The sequence below is a fragment of the Lactuca saligna genome, chromosome 7 (genome assembly GCF_052625555.1).
Source record: "Lactuca saligna cultivar CGN05327 chromosome 7, ASM5262555v1, whole genome shotgun sequence".
Taxonomy (NCBI): Eukaryota; Viridiplantae; Streptophyta; class Magnoliopsida; order Asterales; family Asteraceae; genus Lactuca; species Lactuca saligna.
This window is the reverse complement of record NC_136423.1, coordinates 157,338,098-157,355,679: the sequence shown is the minus strand read 5'-3', so window position 1 is coordinate 157,355,679 and position 17,582 is coordinate 157,338,098. Positions and strand designations below refer to the sequence as shown.

The 17,582-nt window shown below is 34.2% G+C and overlaps 1 protein-coding gene across 1 annotated transcript in view; it reads left to right on the top strand.

The window, feature by feature from the left end:
* The first annotated feature begins 2,294 nt into the window (after positions 1-2,294).
* LOC145005212 (exopolygalacturonase-like) overlaps positions 2,295-17,582 on the top strand; it is a 26,397-nt gene continuing 11,109 nt past the window's right edge. Inside the window, exon 1 of the mRNA XM_078964270.1 lies at positions 2,295-2,469. Within this exon, the coding sequence (XP_078820396.1) occupies positions 2,335-2,469 (135 nt within the window). The 5' untranslated portion in view covers positions 2,295-2,334. The remainder of the gene's footprint in view (positions 2,470-17,582) is intronic.

The following is a 17,582-nucleotide window of genomic DNA, read 5'->3' as shown; positions in this document are numbered from 1 at the left end:
AGAACAATCGGGTCTAGTACATTCAGTAGAAAAGGACCATAATGCTAACCTTATGATTCCTTAATGTATACATTAAGGGATATATATAAATAGTATCCGACAGGTAAGAGGATGTGTGCTTTCCGCCTTATTTTGTGTTTCTTGTTTGGTTCTGGGCTTAGGGCAGATTCACCCAATTAATTATCTATTCAATATTGGATTATATATAGCCAGTATAAACTAAGTAATTATAGAAGTAATCATTGTGGTCATTATTTTACTATAAGAAATAAGGGTTTTCTTAAAGAATCTTTTCATAAAATATAAAGGAACTCTTACAATTAACTCCATGAGTAACAAGCGAGTACACCAAAGTTATATATAACAAAGACCTAACAAATAATGGGATGTGTGCTATCCACTTTACTTCCTACTCCTTGTTTGGTTGTGGAAATTAGGGGAGAAGCGCACAGTTGATTGTTTGTTTACTCCGAGTTTTATATAACTTGCATTCATTTAGTACTCATAGAAAGGATTGTAGAATCATTTTTACGTATGTTTCATCTAAGTAGGAAATATAGGATTTTCTAGAGGAACATGCGAACTTTTCTAAAAACATAATTTATAACTTACTTCATTTCAACTACATTTTTTAACAACTTTCTACAACTTACATACATCACTAAAATCTTATGAACTCACCAGCTTAACTGGTGACCAACTCTTTTAAATAACTTGTATTTTCAGGAAACTAGTAGACAGGTACTCGCGCTGAGAATTCAGAAGATGAATTTGTGTAGCTTCAAGCTTTGTTTTGTTATTTGTTTATGTACTCTATGTTTTGTGATTTGTAAACACTTTCTTCCTAATAAATGGTTGTTTATTTCTTCGCTTACTATAATGCATGTCTTGTGATACTAAACATGATGTCCTCCACCTCCGAACGTTCCCGCCGTTCCGGTTTTGGGGTAGAGAAAATTAATAAAAATGCTCCATTGTTGATGTGTTAAGGAGGGGTCAAAACTTCAGATGAAGTAGGAGGTAGGTGTATAGTGTGATAGGACACCTTGGTAGTGTGTCCACAAGAAAGAAAGGAGAGGTGTAGCTCCTAGAGTGAGAAGAGTTGGATCCATTAAGTGTTATATATATATATATATATATATATATATATATATATATATATATATATGTGTGTGTGTGTGTGTGTGTGTGTGTGTGTGTGTGTGTGTTATATAACAGCTCACATGTGAGGAAATGTTAGAGAAAACATATATTTGAATCTTTAAGTGTACTAAGGGATAGTTAGAGAAACCATACAATAGACATTGATGGTTCTTTGACTGTGTATTCTTCAACATTATAGCCCACAAGGTCATTAGAAGATATTCGAATTTTAAAATACTTTTCGCACAAGGTCATTAGAGGATATTCGAATTTTAAAATATGAAAAGTATTTTCAAATGTCGTTGTTACTAGGGGTTGTTTGAAAATTAGGATTGTTCATTCAAACGTTGTTGTTACAAGGGGTTGTACAAATAAAGTTTATTTTTTCAATTATAATAGATGTATGAATAAACCTTTAATCTTTATTAGATACTATAAAAAAAAAAAAAAAAAAATAAAAAAAAAAAAAAAAAAGAGTTTAAAATAAAATTAGGATTATATTAGATAATATTAAAAACTAATAAATTAATATTTTATTGTTAGTAAATTCTGTTATATACATTGAATTTAAAAAAAAAAAACGGATAAAAACAAAAACTCCGGTATATTTAAATTTTTACTCACAACTATTCCAACTTTATCATTTTTATTCGTAAACTAGGCTTATATACGTAAAATTACACAAATAATTAAATATCACGAGTAAAACGTAATTTCCATCATATGCAAACTTTCATACTTGATTATTTTAACAAAACAGTTGTATTCCAGTGCAAAGCTCGTGGATACACCTAGTTAATATATATGACAAACATCAAAGAAGCAAAAGGACAAACAAATATATCCCTCAGCCATTTGAAAACTAAAAGAGAAAGCTTTAAAGACAATCAAGTTAGCTTCTTAGTTTCATGATCAAACTTAACAAAGATAAATATACGAATAAAAGTATGGCAATTACACTACGTTCTCATGCACTTAAAAAGTCCCGTGGGAGATCCAAACTAGAATACGAAACGCCTTACCTATGATGTTTGGTAAAATAGTGAAAAAAATGGTTCCCAAAATAAACGTTCTACCTGGAGTTAGGTCTATCATATCTCCTATATATATTTGCCTCCCATTTCATTGTAACTTCATTATCAGAATATGAAAATATACAGCACGCAAGCATATAATAAGAACTTCTGTGAAATGGATAAACGAAACTCATTCAGGCAAACAATGTGTTGCTTGTTTCTTATAGCATTCATTGCACGGAACCATGCAGCCGTTATCAACATAAAAACTAAAGGTGCCAAGGGAGACGGAAAAACCAATGATAGCCCGGTAAAAACCATACAATTAATTTGATGTGTTTCTTATATTGTCGTTTCATGATAATTGTACACATGAAAGTTGTGTTAGATTACACATCAACATTCTAGTCTATCACACTCCATCATAAAGAACAACCACTGAAAAAAAACTCTTGGAAATTAAATCTTTAGGTTATATTTCTTCAATTTGATATATATATATATATATATATATATATATATATATATATATATATATATATATATATATATATATATATATATATATATATACCCTTAATGGTATACCCTTAATGATATATAAGCTTAGGTACCCAAAATCACTATATTACATCGTTTTATATTATATATATACATTGTAATTGTTCAATATTCTTATAATTCAACTTCTAACTTAATTTACTTCGAAATTTTTTATAAATTTCACATTTATTGTCATCTTACATAATTTTCGCCTTTAAGTATAATATATACAACTTATTAGTGTTTGATAAAAAGATATGATGTAAGATGAAGATAATTGTGAAATTTTGGAAATGTTGAAAATAAATCAAGTTAACGGGTTGAAGTTTAATAACATTATAATGAATATATTAAACAAAACATTGTATTATGGTTCGTTTGGGTACCTAAGCTTATATACCCTTAAAGGTATATTCACTTTTCCCATATATATATATATATATATATATATATATATATATATATATATATATATATATATATATATATATATATATATATATATATATATATATATGTTCAAGAATGAATCATTTTAAACCATAAAACTTAGTAAGCATTATTTTTTTTAGTTTCAGATCTTATTATTTATCGAAAAAGAATTCTAAAAATATTGAAATTTATAACCTTCTATCTTCTTTTCATTTATATCAAATTTGATAATTTTTTTTTTTTACTTTTTTTTATCTTTTCGAATTCACATTGTGAATCTACACTATAAATCATTAATTTTATATAAATTCACTATATAAATCTACATAAATTCACAGAGTAAATCTACATAAATTTCACAGGGTAAATCTGTAAAGATTCACAATGTAATCTTAACAAATTCAAAGTGCAAATCAATTTTTTTTTATCAAATTTGATATAGACTGACGATATAAAGTTATGAATATCTATATTATTAGTTTTTTTATAAAAAATTTGCTCTATAAGTTAAGAAAAGATTGGTTCATTTGTTCAACGGTTTAAAATGGTTCTTTACTGAACCCTATATATATATATATATATATATATATATATATATATATATATATATATATATATATATATATATATATATATATATATATATATATATATATATATATATACCCTCTAAAATATGACGCATGAAATTTTATTTTAGATTAAATTACACGAATCTTCACTCGTACAGGTGACAAAAGGTACTTACAGTTCGTATTTTTAAAAATTAAATTAGACAGTCCCTCATTTGTTTTGAGCTTACGAGTTTCGTCCCTGTTGGCATGAAATAACTATATTGCCCTTTCTCATTTCTTGTTTAGTTTATTTTTAATTTGTTTATTACTTTTAATATAAAAAAAATAGATATGGACCATTCCTTGACCATGCATTCACCCATCCCCCATTGTTTTAGGTTTTTCGTTTGTTTGGGTGTCAGTCAAGCATCACCAACACCATCTGTCACCACCATTACCACAATCTAGCATGATAATCTACCACCAATAATGCCAAAAAGATAGGGATCAGATATTGTGTTTCCTACAAAATCAAAAACATTTCACAATTGTTGTCTGTGTTTTACACAATTGCACACATTAGTTTAAGAACTCAAATCACCTACAAAATCAATCACAAAACATGAATCCCCTACCAAATTTTCCTAATGAAAATGAATCCAATCTCATTTTGCTTTTCAATTGGGATAAAGTAACGCAAATACAATATGATTTTGTGAGGGGGTTTATGTTGTTAATCACCATCATATTTGGTTATGAGTGAAGATTGAATCGAATACAAATTGACTCATCACATAGGTTAGAGATGGAAGCAAATTCATAGGGTTTTGTTAGCTGCTTCCGCAGCCTTCCTTTTTGATATCCTATTTTGTAGAACTACTAAACCACCAACAAATCCACTACATGTGACAATACTTATGAGTGCAACTGATGTACTACGGTGTTGGAGGGTTTGTTTTCATCTAACTTGAACATTGAGGTGATGGTTTGCTTCCAACATAAAGGGTTCGATGATGGGGAAGGAGAAGAAATAGAAAAGAGATAGAGATAGAAAGATAAAGATCTTATAGAGAATATCTACACTCCGATAGCCACCCAAAACCCTAGCCACCATCGACTTGTCCTCTTTCTCCGATAATACCACTGATACCTACTCCAACATTAGCCATCATCGCTGGGTCACAATCTGTAAACATATTCATACCACATATCGAAATCGATGTTCAAATCAACATATCAAAATCAATGATGAGATTTACATCAGAAAATCTAAAATCAAAATCAACGATGATATCAGTACCTGGTTCATATTCAAATGGAAAAGAGAGAAGGAAACTAGCATGCTACAACCCTATGCAACCATGTCGCTGGTGAAGTGTTGGTGGAGTTCAGTGACCTATAAACAAAGAAGATAGAAGGAGAGGGGGAAGTGAACGAAGAGGGGTGGGTTGGGTATTTAATTTCTTTTTATTTTTTTTTAATATAAAATAACTTATAATTAAATTAAAAATAAATTATTAAGGACAATATAGTCATTTCAAAGGATAAAACGTGTAAATTTAAACTAACAAGGGACGAATCGTGCATGTTTTAAAATAATAAGGGATGATCCGAGTTAATTTTTGAAAATAAGGATTGAACATATCTTTTGGTACTTGCACAAGGGACGATTCTTGTAATTTACTCTTTATTTTATTTTGTATAACAATATGGACAGATGTTAAAGAATAATGATTTTAGATATTTTTATTACTTCTAGTGGGTCGGCACTGGTGCATTCGACCCATGGGTAGAGTTGAGCCTTTGATGAGTTTCTTCCTACCAAAATTGCTCAAATATAAAGGACACGGGATAATAACCTATATCTAACAACTTTAAGCCATAGAGATTGAGCCTTTGATACATCCAAAGGTCTAGAAGCTAAGAGAGATGCTAGTGATGTTTATTCCTTTCAAGTTCCACCAATGGAGCACTTTCTTCTCATTATTCTCTTCTTGTCCAAGCCAAAAAATTTCCAAAACAGCCACAAATCACCAAGCAAATGGGAGCTAGGGTTTCTCTAAGGTATAAGTGTGTTTGAGGATAGAAATAAACCCTATAAATGGCTTAGAGTGGTTTAAATACAAAGCAAACCCTAAAAGAATCATGGGATTGGGCCAGAATAGCTGTCATGTCATGGCCATACTTGGCCACGTTGTGGTGGTCCACTAAGACACACGATCAATTTAATCAGTGTCACGCCGTGAGCATCCTTGCACCACATCGTGCATAGGGTTTTCCCTGAAAGTTCATCTTCGGTCTCTGATAAAAGTAACCTTAACCAATATGGAACACGGGTGTTACAATTATCCTCCACTTAAATTAGATTTAGTCCCTAAAATCACTCCTTACTACTTCCCGGCTCCCCAGGCTATTCGGCTAATCCTTCCAAAATCCTGATTCGATTTAAGCAGTCAAATCATACAAACGACTACCTTCCAATACTATAATCATAAACCAAACTTAGTGGAACTCACATACCCTAATGTATATTGAGTCCTTGACCCACTAACTTTATCCAATGAAGAGTAACCAATATCACTACTCTACCAGAAATCTGAAAAGTCAAAACTATGTCTGACTTCCAGACAGAGAGAACCATTTGGAAACATATCCAATATTATTCCAATGTACGAGTCAAATTGAAAGAAGCCCTTCCGACCCTGTATTATCTTGCTGATAACTGGAAAACAGAAACCCTGGCCATTCATCGTTGTTGAATTCTTCCATTTGAAAACAATGGTGACTCCCAATATGAGTCTGCCAATATATAACTCAGATCCCGATAACCAAAGATTCGCATATTTATTCTATTTGAGACGTTCTGCTTCCATGGTGATCTTCTACTAAGTTGGGATTCAAAAGTCCTTAATTGTCCACTGAGACTGACAATATCATGCACGACCTCACAACGAGACTCCAACCAAGAGTCTAAGTGATAAAGGATACCCTAGTCTAATTACCACACGACTTATATTTGTTGATCATATTTTTTTCCCACTCTAAACATTATTCAACACCTTAACCAAGCCAAATATTACTGAGTCTTACCCTCAGGAGTTACGCACTAACTTCCCTATGCATATCCTCAAATTCTTGAACAGTCTGCTTACCTAAGTCAGCCTAACCATTCGGGCCTTGCCTAAGAGTTCCACCCAATCTACATACTTGAATGGGCCTCACCGATGGGTCTCATCCAATCTATCATAACCAAACGGTCCTCGCCTATGGGTCACACCAAATCTCTTATAAAAAACGGGCCTCGCGCACATGTTTTACCCACCTAAGGACTATACAAGCCTAGAATACCAACATAACTCCAATAATCCTGATTCCCAACAAGGAGTGGTCAACCAACAATAAGTGTTTGGCTTAATCCATGCATGCACTGTGATCCTCCTATAGTCTATCGACCACTCCTACAATGGTCTATCTCATCCTAGTAAATGCTACCACTCCATTATAGATTTACAATACTTCCATCACAGCCTATCAACCTTGTGTATGCTACGGTCACCCCATAGTCTTACGATACTCCCATAACAAGCATGGGCACAGCCCATGGTCTTGCCTTCCATCTACCATACACAATCATAATAAATCCTAAGTCGAAGTCGCATTCGACTATACCAAGATTAGGTGTTCGAGTCATGCTTCGAACCCTTAAGGCCTCATCAGACAAGAACAGGCAGAGAGGTTCTAACACAATCCTCAAGTTGAACCCAACCATGAGCCCATAAAGCACCATTATCGATGCTTCACGTATTCGGTCAAATAACTTGAATACTTATTTCTTGTGTAAACCTCAATTCATACCGCAACTAGAACTGGCTCTCCACTGGCCTACATTATGTAACTCCTCCATGTTTTACAACTAGAAATATTCCCATTAATCCAAATGGTTCTCCCCAACTTGGATTCAATCGTGGTCTGTCATCCTCTCAATCAAAGGTTTTCCGAATTATCTCGTAACCTTACTACCCCACTACTATCCTCCAAATCTTACCAGAGCTAAGATTCCAATAATGAAAAAGCTAGGGTACCCACACCCCATACCAAATTAAACACCTTCGTACCCAAGTAGAAAGACATTGCTACACCCAAAACACTTCCCCATGATGATTCAAAATCTTTAAGCCACCTCATCCAATGATAAAGAACTATAAACCCTTAACCGGAACAGAAGGATCACCAATCGAGCAAGCCATTTTCCAAAAATTTGTTGCATTTAGAACATCGACAACAAATATAGTCTAAATCCCTTTGACAATCTCAGCAAGTAATCAAACCCATGTGAGCCATGCATCACCCACACCCAGATGTGATAGGTTACTTCTGCTCTTACCCTACGAATTGTGGCAATTCAATCAACGAGCTAATCATCTATTAGCTGACATCTAACCAGATCGACACAAACACCCTTGAACTCTGACTTTGTTGTCCCAGAAAAGGAGACTCAACTTCCATAAGATCTTTCCCTAAAAGCATCTGATGCGAGGACCACACTCACAATCCTGAAAACATGAACCTGCCATCAACTCCCATGTTCTCGCGATCTAACCAATACTTACACTCCGCAACCATCCCGAAATTTAATAATAAAATAAACTTTCATGAAAACTCCCTCTGAACCCTCATGTTGAACTAACACGTCGATCCGACTGTTGATCCGACGAGCAAGACCCCCATTTCGCTCCCACCAAGGGCCCACACTACTAATGGCTGACGACCTAACTCCAACTCATCAAGTTTTGATCCAATCGTGACACTCGGTATACAAAATAGCATATGAAGACACTTGACAATAACAAATAGGTAATAAAAAAGGAACTATGATTCTTAGGTGGGGAGTATCTAAGCCGAACATAAGGTCTTACACAAACAAGCGTATGATCCGAAAGCATATATATATATATATATATATATATATATATATATATATATATATATATATATATATATATAAGGCATGTAGAAAACGAAATGAAACATACCCGTGATAGCATCTAATGAAACTCAGGTCTACCCTGCCTGCAACTATATTTCTCGACTCCACATTGTTCGAGCCTCTGCCCTACCCTCACGGATGTTAGTAATCTTCAATGTAACTCGAGTAGGTGTTGTCACTGCTCCACTCATTAACCTTGGACAATCGGTCTTCTTCTGGCATACCTGATTGTACTGAAAACACATTGGAACCGAGCCTCAAGGAAAATCCTTGCTAAAGTTACCTGTCTGACCGCAATTGAAACAACCCATTCCTTTCTCGTGAGAGCTCTCCTCGTGAGTCCTACCACACTTGGCACAATAGCCCTGGCACTGATGACATCCTAATCGTGAACCAGGAGTCTTGGGACTCTTTGTCTGGCCTACTGCGATCTGAATTTACTTTGGTCCATGCTTCAACTGAAGTTTTAACTCAATCTCCTACTCTTGGGATCTAGCAATCATGTCATTCAGGGAATTCCACCTTGACAAGCTCACAAACTCTCTGATTCCATCAAAATATCTTGATACCATGCTTTCTTCGTCTCCTCATTCGCAGTATACTACCGAACCAATAAAGCCATCTATTGAAACTTTGTAGTGATCTGTGCCATAGTTTCATTAGTCTAGGAAGGATTCTGAAACTCCCTCGCCAGCTACAGCACCTCAATCATTGGTTCAAACTCCTCGTGGAATCTCGTAACAAACTCCTCCAAAATCATGGCCACCACAAACGTATATCATAATGCATGACCGACATCCTACCATTAATCAAAGCTCTATCTCTCAGAAGTAAGGATGTTAAAAATGGGGTCCTTAGCCCCAAAGAACCTCAGAGCTCTATAGGATTTGGACTCCTGAAAAGAGGGAGTCCATGCTCTGAACTTTCATTCCATAATCTCGGATCGGAAGGCACCCAGCCGCTCGTCCAGAAGCTCCATAATCCTAGTGCAGAACATGCCTTAATGCTCGTCCAAAATCTCCATGATCCCCTCCTTGATCGTACCGAAGATCACATGAGTCTGCTCTAGAATACCACATATGATCTCCAATGAGATAAACTCTTGCATATGCTCATCAATCAGCTTAGCACCAACATCTAAGCCTGAACCAGATCCTCCTCCATGAGTGTTCATCACCATGCTGAAAAGCAACTAGATAATAATTAGAACATACCCACAAAATTTCTCATCTTACAGTATTCTTAGAGTATATGTGACTTTCCTTGATTTGAGTACGGATCATGTGCTTTCAGTATTATGGGCCTAATATTACCTTCCACACATATCCATAGTTTCCTCAAGAATTATCCCGAATCCTCTAAGTCACATTCACAAACTGGTACTCCAAGTACCCACTAAAAAGCACATCCAAACCCACTAAAACACTTCCTAGATTCTCCTTGGTTCCTCAGCTCACCCTGACATTTGCTACTGAAGAACACCTAATAATGTTAGCTACCTACTTCATGAATATAATTACATGTAATAATAATTAAATAATCCTTTTAATGAAAGACTTAATCCTATAATGGTTGGACTCAGACAAGAGCTGCACAACATGACCAAGTCAACCACCATAAACTTATTTAACCTTTACTACATGTAACTTAACATATTCACTTAATACTTAGCTCACAACAATATCATCCCTATAAATCACAAAGCAAGGAGCATTCGGGCAGTAACACCCTTAAACATAAAGGCATCCTCTATCTCACTTGCTACCACGTTGCTAGGAACTTCCGCTAACATTGTTGGTTTTCTTATACATGCAAATTATACACAATATAGGATCAAATAGACTGTTGAATAAATGATTCTACCCTACGACCAAAACTATTAAAAGAATAGAAAATAAGTCTAAAACAATCATTCAAGGGCTATCTGATCCTAATCGTATATAAGTTTTTAAATCATACTCTTAGCAATCACTTCTACCATTATAGATTCTAAATCTAACATAGCATCCAATTACTCCTAGGCTACAAGGAATCATAAATCAGACAAATCTATCATGAAATTTTTGCAGGTATCCTTAACCATATCCTAGCATACAAACATTCCATATCATATAATATATCAAAATGTACGGGTATTCTAGGAATCACTAACTTGAGCTCAGATGATTGTACGCATCACACCCCTTTTTATTTATTAAGATATTTTTAGAAACTTTTTTTCTTTCCAAAGATTACCAAATTCTTCAGTTTCGGTTCATTCATACACTATAGTGTGCCTGAATCCCTCAAAGCAAGGATCTGATAGCAACTTGTAACATCCCAAAAATTCCTAGTAAATTTTCATTTTAAAAACAATTAAACCATAAAAATTAGTTTTTCTAAAAAAAATCAAAGTAATTATAACATTTAAACATCAGATTAAAAGTATTAGTTAGCAATGCGGAAAACACTAGGGATGTTGTGTAGTTACGCCAAGCCCTTCCCTTTCGAACTAGAAGTACCTGAAACCATAAACATGAAACTGTAAGCACGAAGCTTAGTGAGTTACCCAAAATACCACACACCATACATATCATTAGCCATAGCCTACACATTGGGCCAAACCTATGATAATGGGCCTAGCCCTTCCTAATAAATGGGCCCAACCCAACATAAATAGGGCCTAGCTCGTTATACAATAGCCTTATCCAAACATATAATGGGCCTAGCCCAACATACAATGGGCCCATCTCACTCATGGAAATGGTCCCAGTCCGACCTACATGTCAATAATCCCAGCCCAACATACAATGCAAGAGTCACAAAGACAGCTAGCATCCCACATAACACATCCTAGTGGGCCGACATTGGAGCCTTCAGCCCACGGATATAGTGAAGAGACTCATCCGACCCACATCGTAGGCATCCTTGTACTATGTCATTGCAAAAGGTTTCCCCTAATTTTTCTTCTTCGGTCCTTGATAAAAGGAAGCTTAACCAATCTGGAACATGGGTGTTACAACAATGGTGGCCTAGTGGGCCTATAAGATTAAGAATGGGGACGTAAGTGTAAGGTTGAAAAATACCAAATTAGAAATCTATCAGATTGATTCCAGTGTGACTGTGTGTTGGATTGTGGATGGGATTTCTTTGAAAATAGCATATTTTATAGAACGATAAGCCATTTTCTCGTATTTATGGAGCAAGATTCCTTTGAACAAAACTAACCATAATTTATATAAATTCCTCCTCTGTTCATCTCATGTTAACTTAGCGGGAAAAATAAGAATAGGTTATGTGTATTCCCTCTTAGTTCAAGACTGTACCAGAGCCTTAAACCTAGTTGCCGATCTCTTTGTTATACCAACTTGCAAGTGGATGCTAATGTAATAAGAGTAAAATATAATTCTAATATTGCATAACTAGAATTCTATACTATTGAAGAAAATTAACTCAAACTCCACAATCCTATGAATCATATATATATATATATATATATATATATATATATATATATATATATATATATATATATATATATATATATATACATACACACACACTAATCTATACTCAATATTATATAACTAGGAAGCCTAAATAACTTTCCATATAGAGCATTCTTTATGGCTCAAGGAAAACTATGGAAACTTGCACACCACTACAAGTAAACCAAAATTTAGAGCAAAACATGCCATTAGCCACATCTGTTCTTAGATAATTCACCAACAATGACCCCCTGAATTTATGAGTTGAGGGTAATTATTGCACACCAAGTAACTATCTTATATGTGTGAATCGTATCCTTGCTAAGGCATTTGTAAGTGGATCTGCACGTTGCTTGTCTACCGAAACATGTTCAACTATCAATTTCTTGTTTTCCACACAGTCTCGAAATGAAGTGGAATCGAGTGTAGATGTGTTTTCTTCTTCCATGAAATTCATGATTCTTTGACAGTTATATTTTTGATTTGTTGTCTATGTGAATCAACACCTTCTAGGAGCAAGAAGTGGTACGTAAGTCACCAAGGTAGAAAAAATTTCATGTTGTACTTCTACCATCATCAAAATCAACATTATGCCTACTATCATTGTAACCTAGCAAGCTCAATTTTTTACTTTGTTTATATATTATCCCAAAAGATGTTGTACCACGCAGGTAAAGAAGAATTTGCTTAATAGCATGTGCATGAGATTCTCTTGGACTTTGCATATAACGGCTAACTACTCCAACCAAGTATGCTAAATTGGACGAGTGTGCAAGAGATACTGTAAGCAACTCACTAGTTTTAATAATGGGTAGCTTCAACTTCAGGCTTATCTTCAGCTTTAGACAATTTTCATGCTGGATCCATAACACATTTAGTTGAATTATATTCTTCCATACCTGCTTATTTCAGAAGTTTCATGGTATAAGTCTCATTCTTTACCTTTACACAACCGTTTTCTTGCAAAACTTCAATACCCAAGTAGCAAGTTCATTCGTGAAGGTCCAACATTTCAAAACCTTTCTATACATTCTCCATTCGAAACGTTTCTATAGATTTCATTTTCTTTCATGCATCGTTGAAAACCCATATTTTACAAAGTGTTATTAAGCTTCAAATTCCAAGCTCTTGGAGATTGACGAATACTATATAAAGCTTTTAACAATTTGTAACCTTTTATTTTTCACCTTTCTTCATGAAACCTTACGGTTAGCTAACGTACACTTCTTCCTTTAATTCACCATACAATAATGTCATTTTTATGTCCAAGAGATGAATCATCCATCCATTCCCGTATGCAAGAGCAATCAATAGTATTATTATCTCGAGACGAGGTATTATCGTGAATACTTCATCAAAATCAATACTTTTCTCTTGTGCATAGTCTTTAGAAACTAGATGCACTTTGTACATTGTAATTGATCCACTCATATTTCTTTTAATTGTATACAACCATCTTAATCCAAAGGTTTTGCTATCTTTAGGAGGGAGGACAAGTTTCCACGTGTTGTTCTTCTCAATGAAGTCAATATTGGCCTTCATTGCATCAAGCCAATTCTTTTTAACATTGGGTTCCTTGAATTCATTGGTTCTTCATCGAAATTTAACATTAAATGATCAACATCAAGCTCATAGCCATTGACTCTTCTTGAATACGATGGTGTTCGAGTGAACTATCAAAGTGGGACAGAATATGCATAATTATTATCATCAGCATGTTGCGATGGGTTTGCCGCCAATGTGAGAAGTGCCATAGGTTTGGAGGGTTTCGGTCTTCAATGGGTTGTTTGATTTCAGTTGTATTTCGGCTTGGAACACAATTAAATTGGGTTGCTTGTTCATTACTCTAAAGAACCGTTAATGGTTCCGGTCCATTTCCATCTTGAATTTCGGATTCATTACTCCATTTCAATGTCTTATTTTCATGACAAATTGTGTAGGAACTCATAATGATTTTATTTTCCTATAGATTATATAACTGAAATCCTCCCGAATTGGGTTCCTTTCCAAAATACACCAACAAATGTGACCTATCATCAAGCTTTTTCAAATGTTTTGAAACTATTCTTTCATATTCAACACAACCAAATACTTTCAAATCTTCAAGGTTTTGTTTTTCACCATAAAATTTCTCAAATGGGGTAACACCTATCAATGCTCAAGTTGGTGTTTAATTTATGATGTAAGTTTCATGACCAATCATTTCACCAAAAAATTAGTTTGGTATTCTTTTTGCTTTCATTAGAAACTGTGTTTTGTCGAGTAGAGTCTAGTTTCTCCATTTGACAATTCCATTTTTTGAGGTGTGTAAGGATCCGTCAACATACTCATTATCCCTTCTTGAAGCTCATAATTCCGGATGCATCTCTTTTGTGCTTCAAAGAAAGGACCACATGTATCTTGATTAATCATCAATAAGAACTAAAATATAAATATTACCCACTTGGGTTTGGGATCAACAGGTGCATAAATATCTCCATGCACCATATCGAGAATATTTGTAGCTCTATACTTAGCTTTCTGTGCAAATGACTGCTTTGTTTGTTTTCCAAACATGCAAGATTCACAAAGTTGGATTTGATGTTGGATTGTCGGTACCCCTTTAGGTAGCTTGTGCATCAAGTTACCCATGCCAAAAATAATGTTACCAAATTGTGTGTAGCATACCGAAGCTTGTTCATTGAATTTGGCTTGTAAGAAATGTGGTTTTCCAACTTTTAACTTTATTTCATTGAGTTGGTTTTCACTTCTCGGGACTTTCATAAGTAATCGTCTATCTCCATCTCGCACAGTTAAGAAATCACCTCTCATCCAAATTTCACAATCGGTTATTATAGATTTCCCAAGGCTAATGGATGATCCATCTCCAAATCTCACATTTCCTGTTATGTTCATATTTAATTCAGAAAAACAAGAGTTGTTTTCGGTCATGTGGTTGCTCGTACCATTGCCTAAGTACCAAATTCTGTGTTCATCGACATTTGCTTTAGTTTTTAGAGGGATATATTTGTCATTGTTCAAGAACACCGTTTCTTGAATTGTATTCATCATAAAGAATGTCCCTTCTCCACGATCTGTATCACCTTCATGTGTATCATTAAGGTTTCCCTCATGATTTTGGTTCGATTCGGGTATCTAGAAGTGAAGTGTTTATATTTGTCACACAAGTAACATTAGATGTTTGAGAGATCAATTTTCTTCCATTGTTTTCCATTTTGCTTTTGATCTTCGTGATTTTTAGAGGATTCTAAGTGACCGTGAGCCTATGTGTTACCTCGACCACGTCCACTACCACGTCCTCTACCTCGATAATTTGAACCACGACCTCTCCCTCATAATGATTCATGATTGCTCTTAGAAGATTATGCTTTGGAATAAAGTAATTTTCTTTGTGTCTCGGTTACGTTGTCTTCACCCTTAATTCTTTCTGAATAGGCTATTATGAGACCAATCACATCTTCAAAGCCTATCATCTTAAGATCCAAGACTTTTGCAAGAGCTGCTACGATATAAAAAATCATCTAGGGAGGCTCGTAAGAAACTTCTTCAAAAGCTTCTGTCCAGTCATGAACTCTCCTAGTGAAGTGGATTTCGAAGCAATTCAGATAATTTTGTTGCGAAGTTGTCTATAGTGCTTGTTTCAATCATCTTGAGGTTCTCGAATTCAGTGATTGGTGTTTAGAGTCTAGCTTCCGTTATTAGCTCCAATGTTGAGGATTTTTATCGCGTCCCACATCTCTTTTCCATTTTGAAGATTACCGATTTGAAGGACTAAATCCTTCGGAATTGACTGAAACAACAATCCTTTCACTATGTTGTTTTTATTCATGTCATATAGTCCGATATTGATTACATCCTAGACACCATGAATCTCGAGTAGCACCTCCATCCACATTCTCCAAATTGTGTAATTTTTTTTTAATGTCAAATCCATGCATTGGAATTTTAACACGGTGTGTTCCTAAGCCAACAGTGGTTGTGATGAACCTCCTTGTCGTGTCATCTTCAAAACATTTAGTTTTTAATAATTGATCCAAATCCTCGTAACCCACCATACAAAGTAGGGAACCAAGTGGTTCACTGATCTGAGTTGGCTTTTTTTGCTCAGGATCACCGCACGATCTCTGTTTCTGATTTCAAATAGGAGACCATGCTTTTCGATGGCAATTCTAGCTTCAAATGCAAGCAAAAACAGAAAACAACAAAAGTTGTCATAAGGGAACTTCACACTTTTGTCACAGGTTATCTTCTATTTTAGGGGCACTTTCAACTGTTGTCGATGGTTTTCTCTAGGTGTAAGGCATGCCATGATCTTAAAACAATAAAAGATCTCAGAAAACTTAACCATTTCTGGTTCTGAAATTGCACAGGATGGATTACTTGAAGTCATCGAGTGGACTTGTTGCCCACGTTCTCCACTCAAGAAGACTGAGCAAGTTTACTGCTTGTTTTCTCCACAAAATATTTTTTACAAGTTCCTTAATACCAATTAAAGGAATAATACTAAAATAGAATTCTAATATTGCATAGCCCTCATTCTATATTATTGAAGAAAACTAACTCAAACTCCAATTCACTCATAATTATAGTATCCCACAAATCATATATATACTAGCCTACACACAATAGTATAAAATTAGAAAACCTAAAAAACACTTTCCATATAGATTATTCCTTATGGACTAAGGAAAACTATGGATCCTTGGACAACACTCCACATAAACCAAAATTTGGACCAAAAACGAAATTAACCAGATATGTTGTTAGATAACTCACCAACAGTCGTCGGTACAAGAAAATGCAACTATGTAAAGGGTGTTTTGTATTGTAGGTGGTAGCCTATAGCGAATGAGAGTATAGAGAGAAGATGGGTATAAACATATCGAGAGAGACATGTGATATATTTGTTTGACTTCCATAATAAAAACCTTTATTTTATTTTATTTATTTAAAATATTGGATTAAATTAAAATATATTCTATTAATTATTATAATAATTTACCATCATGCCCATACACATCTTATTACACATTCACACTATAATTGTTAGTAAATTTGACACATATGCAACGAATTAAAAAAAAACAATTTATTTATTTATTTTTTTCAATGTTAGTGTTTATTTTTTATCGAAAAAAAAACAAAAAATATCAAAATTTATAATTTGTTTTCTTCTCTAAATAGAGATCTATATTCCAAAAATTATTTTTATGTTTTTTTACATGTTTATGTTGGTGATGTTCACATATAGACTTTTGTGTTTGTACACACATATATTAATATATACATCACTTGGAAAAACAAATTTTTTTTTCTTAAATTTGATAATGAATCAAGTTCTATAACATTGTCTTAGCTTAACAATTTTTTTTTATTTTTTATTTTTTTTTTGAAAAAAAATATGGAATAAAGTTAAAAATATGCATATTTACACAAACAC